General features: G+C 43.4%; 1 protein-coding gene across 2 annotated transcripts; it reads right to left on the bottom strand.

Moving 5' to 3' along the window:
* Nucleotides 1-9: 9 nt before the first annotated feature.
* On the bottom strand, nt 10-6,855 carry LOC6610347 (transmembrane protein 184B). 2 transcript variants are annotated; one of them, XM_032718299.1, is made up of 8 exons: nt 6,488-6,855; nt 3,765-4,017; nt 3,546-3,711; nt 3,222-3,480; nt 2,701-3,040; nt 2,371-2,445; nt 2,227-2,311; nt 10-1,014 (listed from the first exon to the last, which is right to left on the bottom strand). In XM_032718299.1, the coding sequence occupies exons 2-8, from the start codon at nt 4,014-4,016 to the stop codon at nt 731-733; spliced, it is 1,461 nt and encodes a 486-aa protein (XP_032574190.1). In that variant the 5' UTR covers nt 4,017; nt 6,488-6,855; the 3' UTR covers nt 10-730. The 2 variants fall into 2 exon arrangements, with proteins under 2 accessions (XP_032574190.1, XP_002034933.1); XM_002034897.2 differs by lacking the exon at nt 10-1,014 and adding an exon at nt 1,261-1,998.
* Nucleotides 6,856-6,975: the final 120 nt, after the last annotated feature.

The following is a 6,975-nucleotide window of genomic DNA, read 5'->3' as shown; positions in this document are numbered from 1 at the left end:
TTTATACACTTCGGCCGGAAATAGTCCTATGACTTGGAAACTGGTTTCTGGACCTGGTCTCATTCATTCAACTAACGAATTCGCTATAGGTTAGCTATGTATTCTTTTAAAATTAGCCTTGGCTTATAAATATATTTGTGTGTAGATTTTCCTCAGCTTTTCCGCCAGTTTATTGTAGAAGCAGCCTGTAGACGGTCGTGAGACGCAAGAAGTGCATTTGCAGTTCGGTTTTCGCTAGTTTTGATTTCTTCTGTTCAGTTTCTTTTTGGTTCGCTTTACAATTGAATTGTCAGACAAATGTACACAAGATAAATGGAATCGAAGCGAATCAAATTACATATGCGGTGTAAAATTACAAAATACCTTTGCGCAGATTAGGTCGTATTGGGGTGGTGGACCACTGGACACACGTGTAATCTATAGATAAGGCTTCAAAATTCTCTATATAAATCATCCAATCGGTTAAAGCAGAGGTGCATCCATTAAAAAATAAAAGTGTACTGAACTTATCCATAGACTACACTTCTCCAGCCACACATACCCCACTTTACAGGGTATATCTTTACGTTATCTTTAATCTTCCGCCCAGGCTCGGCTAGGCTACCTAAGATTATTGTACAAGCGACAGAATCAGCACACTGGATAGACCAAACGAATCGAATCGGATCCGAACGAAAGACTCAATTTTGTTAACAATAAGTGGGGCCATCGATCCCGATCCTCCATTCCTCTACTGGTACTCGTCGTCGCTGCTCAGCAGCATGGTCTTCTCGTTGTAGTTCTGGCTGATGGTCGCCACCCGCTGGCCTCCGGGCTGGAACTTCCTCTGGTTGCCCAGCGTCTTTGAGGCCATGCAGTTGCTGCCGCCGTTGCCGCCAGATCCTGGTCCAGTGGCCACCGCATCGTATCCCCCGCTGGTGGGCTGCGACGCCTGCATGCCTCCCGCTGCTGTTCCCGAACTGGGATCGTCGGGATCGTAGCTGGAGACGCGAATGCCGCGGGAGTTCTTGCCACCTGTGCGGGTTTCATTGGAGGGAATGGACTTAATCGTATCGGGTCACACTGATCGAGGGTCTAACTTATTTACAAAGAACATTAGATCATGCCATGCTTGCCACAACCATGCCTCGCTTAAGTAAGTTACTGAAGTTGTTAGTTATTAGGTAATTCTACGATACAAATCTTTATCGAGGCATGGTTATATGATATATAGTTGGAAAGAGGCCAAAAAACATGCAACGAAGAAAACGAGGCGAGGCAAACAGTTGTCAAGCTTATCGTACATTTATTGCTAAGTATTTTAGATATTTTATACAATTGGTTTAAACATTTACAAACAGAAGTAAATAGAAGCACGACGAGAGCTTATCACAAAAAAGGTGGTCAAAAGGTTAAATCAAAATAAAAGATGGAAAAACTTAGTTTTTGGTATCTTTGAGCGAAACGGAAACACGTAAATAAATGCTGAGGGAATCTAGCTTGAAGACCGCTTGAATGGGAAATCCTGTTCAGCGACTGCCATTGTTGCATACAGTAAAATAAAATCTTTGTTTACAAATACATAATATTGTACAATATTATAGTTCGTTTCGTACATTGCTAACGTCTAAATAAGTTGTTTAAAAAACGCTTAAGTTTAGGTGTAGAGTGTAAACGTAGGAAATACAGAAACACAGACGCAGAGGCAACTCTAAAGGCCCTGAACTCAATGGACTGGCTAAGTTAATTTCTGTTCAGCTTTCAGAGTTTTGCGGAGTGAGTAAGTAAGTTAGTAACTAGGCCTAGTACGTATCTCCTCTCTGAGTGGGGTTTCGGGGGATACTTGAGCATTAAGCTAGGGCTAGGGCTATAAGTACACTTGTTTGCTTCGCTTTCGGATCGCGATCCGCTCGGAAATGTGGAATTGTGATTGCAATTAGTGTTTAGTAGCGAGCATCGCTGGAGTTTTGCTTTTGATATTGATTTAGAGCTTTTCGTAACGCTGAGCCGAGGTTACTTCTGCAAAAGATAAGAAAACAAGAAAGAAAAACAAAAGTGTGAAAAACATAACGATAATGGAATGGAAATAGTAATGGAAATACGCATCAAGATGCATTAAATGAGAGCAACGAACACAAGAGATAAGATAAGTTAAGCAGGCTCGATGAAAAGAACGAACATGCCACAGACACGAGCACAAAGAGAGGAAGTTGGGCTAAAAAGACGAGAAAGCGAGTAAAAACCAACCTGAGCTGTACTGCGTGTACTGCTGGTACTGCGGATGGAAGTTGTGTATAGCATCTGTCATAATATCCTTGGGATTCATCGTTTCCTGCGGAGGAACGAGGGAGTTTTAGATACGGAAATTCCCAGGGAAAGATCTCAGCTTACCTTAAGACTGCTGGAAATGGACTGCATGGTGACAGACCGTCCGTGGCCATCGCTGATGCAGCTGCGTGCGTAGACCTACAAAGAGCATACAACATTAAAGTATCTGTTGCAAACTATTGTTATTTTTACTGCAAGCACTTCGTTTTAGCTGATTTCTTCTAGCCAAGTCAGCATTACACGAATACCTTTCAGATAACTAACAAGTGTAAGGAAAGCCGTTTAATAAACACCGAAATAACCCAAAAAAGCACTCAAGCCAGCACTATCTAATCACCAAAAAGCGTAAATAGCTGCGTAAAATCTTGCCCACTCCGACATTCCAAAACTCACCTGATAGGGGAATGCATAGCGCAGCGCGATGGCGGCGAACAGCATTTCGATGCAGATGAAGAAGTTCTGGTATCCGGCGGAGACGGTACCGGGTTCCACGGTGACAGTGCCTGCACTGTCCACAATGGGCGAGATAACATTGGCCTTCTCCAGGATGGCCAGACCCACGCCCTGCCAGAAGGACAAGAAGATGACCGACTTGATGGTGCAGAACTTCAGCACGGGCTCGAACGGAGTCAGCAGGTCACGCGTGGCGAAGTAGAACAAATAGAGGCCATACAACGCCAGCGACACGGAGATGTTGTAGATAATCGTGATGTAAATGTAACCGCCATCAGCACTGCAATAGATAAGGAGATATTAGTGACATGTACCTATAAGTTGGCTCTATTGCAAAGAGTTACTTATTTACAGATTTACTGCAGTTGGTAAAGATCAAACAGTTTATTGCACATGCTCGTTGTTTTTATGCAACTATTTAAGATGCAATAACGCGGGTCATTAAAGATAAACCACATTACCTCCAATCGCCATCGTGGTAGTGGCCAAATGCCTGCAGAAAGATGATGATGAAGGCCACCAGCGGCTTGACCAGGCAGAACTGCAGAGTGGCCTGCTTGCAGAAGCGCAGGAAGCCAATCGTGTAGGTCTTGCCCTTCAGACAGCAGGTGCCATACAGGCACGAGGTCTTGATGGGCTTGCCGCGAATCTCCGACATTATGTTGCCCTCGCCGCCCAGGTACTCATAGCACAGCGACAAGAAGTTGTAGATGACAAAGGCTGCGTGGGAATGGGGTTAGCAATTAGTCGATGGGCAGAAATCATTCCAAATGAGGTAGTCGAACCTTCGTAGCAGTCGCGCACCGTAAAGAAGTAGATGTATACGTTGTCCGAGTTGAAGAAGAGCAGACTGATCCAGGAGTAGGTGGCATAGATGGGCACAATGAACAGAATGCGCACGATCCAGCGCTGCTCCTGCGGATTCGTGTACCAGCGCAGGTGCTGGTAGATCTGCCAAAGAAATCCATTAGTACACAACTCAGACCAATGACGCCTTAACTCACCTGTTGACAGGTGATGAAGAGGGCGGCCCAGACGCACACCCCAGCTAGGACCTGGGCGGTCTTTGTCTGCAGGAAGATGCCATCGCCCACGTGGAGCAGCGGGTCCAGCGGCGTGCTCATCGGAGTGTTCTTTACCTGCACCACGTAGTTGGGCTTCCCTGTAGCCTCAAGCGATCCCGCAGTCGTAGCCGTGGCGTTTCCACTACTGGCATTTAGAGCCGCCTCGATGAGACTGGCGGCGGTTGTGCTCATGCTGCAATGGAATCCAGAACGAGGAAGACGGATTAGCGGGGCTGTAACTGGGCTAGGTTCAGGAGCTATTGTGCGGCCAGTTGAAGTGCTCAGCACAGACAGCTAGGCAGGCAAAATGTTTACGTTCTCGTCTCGATTTTCACACGAACACTGCTTCGAAATGAATGACATTCTTACTCAGAGACACGAAACCCCATTTCAGCACCGCTGTGCTGGGCTTTTAGCTATATTATAGTTACACCTGATTTATTCAAGCTGCTAACTCATAATCATTAGTGAAATATTTCTTTGTATTTACATATTTTGAATGCTTTCGAATTATTCGCACTTATATAAAGTTTAAACAACACGCTTGGTCAGAAATTGTGAATCAGCCATGTGCAGATGTTGAATAATAGTCATTGAATAATTATGATTTTGAATAAACATACATATGTATGTGCATTAATATCTGTGTGTTTTTATTGCCTTGGAATATGGATTTTTAAGGTTTATTATGAAGTTAAAGTGCAGGTGTTGAAAATGTTCTTGGCTTGATGAATTCATATGTGTTCTATGAATCTTTTCCATGTTGCCCCAAAATTTGTGACAGCACTGCAACAATGTTTGGAAGGATTTGGGTCAGCAAGAAGCAAAGTGGGGAATGTGGAGCGGCAGCAGAAACAAAAACAAACAAAAGAGTTGGCGGCGGGTGGTGAACGGGGGTGTTGGGATTTTGGGAGCAGAGGGACAGAGGCGCGCGCATTAGATCATCACGCAATCCAATATTAATAATGGACTCTGGCGCAGCCAAGGAAAGTTATGGCCACCTCCACACCCACCTTCCACCTTGTCTCAGGGTCACTTCCAACTGCTCCATATCGATTTCACCCGCCTGGGAATGCCAACCAATCAATAGGCGAGTGCAAAGCAAGCAGAATGAAGTACATATTTGAAAGATCTTGAGCCAGTGGCGGTTCTGTGGGGCGAGTCCATTTGAGTGAAATTTATTTAAAATAATCTCGAATGGGGAGCTTTTCGAGCAGCGATGCTATTAAGCGTACAAAAATAACCGAAAGTGCAATGGATTCAGTCGGGTAGCATACAAATGAACTGAAAGTTCTGGTGGAACGGAAACATATGGCAGTTCAAGTGGACTATGGGGGCCATGCGATAAGGATTCGGGGAAACAGGGGGGAAAATACAGAATTATGTTGAATACAGATTAAAATCTTGAACGGAATCCACTTTACAACTTACTCTTATATTCCAAAAAGGCAAAACCTACAAATCGAAGTGAAATAGAATTGAAAATATCGCAAATGACAAACAGGAAGTAAAATGAAATGTCAAAGTTCCTTGCCGAACAGTGGGAAAAAAGGGTATTGCTCATGGTAAATTCCGATATTATTTATTCAACACCATTAAAAAAGAAAACACTTAGTTTTGAGGAGTGTCTTCATTTTAAGTTATAACATAAAGTACAAGATAGCTCGCAACTGACTCACCACTAAAGGGTTGGGAAACACGAAAAACATAATAAACTTAACAAAATAAGGTGTTTTTTTTTATCAAATGGGATATTTTGGGATTATAGAGGCATTTTAACTGCAGAAAGGGAATTCAAATATAAAAACTTTTCGGATGTTTTGAATACTTATTGTAAATTGTGAGTATTCCAGTTGTGCTGACAAGAGTTTCCCATTAGGGGAATAAAAATCACGTTAGTGATAACGAATGAGTCACGAACTTGTGCAAAAGTTAATAATACTCGCATTGTTGAACTCGAATTTGTGAGCAAAACTCAAAGCGTTAAATGTTAAACGCTTGAAATTTGCTTACGAATCTCGGCGACACCGAAAGCCAGAAGTAAATGGCCAAAAGAAGGGAAGAGGAAGAGTGAGAGAAGGCTAAGCGAAACACAATCAGCTGCACAAAGAAGAAGCAACAACAAGTTGCTGCTGGCGGAGATACACAGAAATTGGCCAAGCAAAAGTCTCCAAGCGAAGAAGAGTCTCCAAAGGTGGCAAGAGACGAGTAAAAGCCATATTGCGATGATTGTGGGGGAAAAGGAGGCACGGTAAGTTGCTAATTATGAAGCAGGGTGTGTGGGAGGTCGGAAGCCTTGCTGTGGGTCTTCAGTGGGTAAATTGAATTTCAGGCAAAAACAAAAACATATGCAGCGTCAATAAACCATATGCGAAACGACCTTTTGGAGAGTGGAGAAAGAAGAAGACTAAAGCTTATCTTCATTGCTCTTCCCCTCTCTCACACACACACATACACAACACACAAGGCACTAACACTTTCCTTATCAATGCAAAAGTACATTGACAACAACGAAAAACACTGAAAACGAGCTCAATTATTTCGTCATCGAATCGGGTAATCCACAACCTGCCATTTCAGGGAAAACAACTTTTACACACACACATGCACAAACCTGCACGCACAAACCGAACGATTCCTTTTTTAATTGGTACGCTAATTACCTTTTTTCAAATGCAACTCTCCACGCTTTCAAGCGTTTTCTCAGTTGCAAATTCCGTTTAATTTCGCTGCACCCGTTTTATATAGATTTTTGAATCCCAATCCGTTTTTCTTTCGTTTTTTTTTTCACCTGACGCCAGTCGCGTCGCCCACTGACGTCGTCGCTCTTATTTGGGGCTAAGAGAATGGCCTAAATCGGTTGATTTATGCCCGCGGGGGTACACAAAATGTTTGCCAATGTTTGGACACAATTCCTGGGTGTTTTTTTCGCGAATCGTGGGTTTGAAAACAGCGAAGGAAAGCGGAGCAAAATAAATGAAAACTACGCACGAATCGTGTTGGTGTGTGACCTAACTACACTAAGCGCTGAAATCTGCGTGCCAATACATAAAAAATACCGAAACATATGTTTTGCAGTATTTGCGTGGGAGTGCTGCGTATGTATTTTCTTTCCGTTTGCTAATTAAATACCACAAGTGTTCACACTGCG

This window comes from Drosophila sechellia, chromosome 3L, assembly GCF_004382195.2.
Source record: "Drosophila sechellia strain sech25 chromosome 3L, ASM438219v1, whole genome shotgun sequence".
NCBI classification, from domain to species: Eukaryota; Metazoa; Arthropoda; class Insecta; order Diptera; family Drosophilidae; genus Drosophila; species Drosophila sechellia.
Note: the sequence above shows the minus strand (reverse complement) of the source record. Positions and strands in the feature narration are given on the sequence as shown.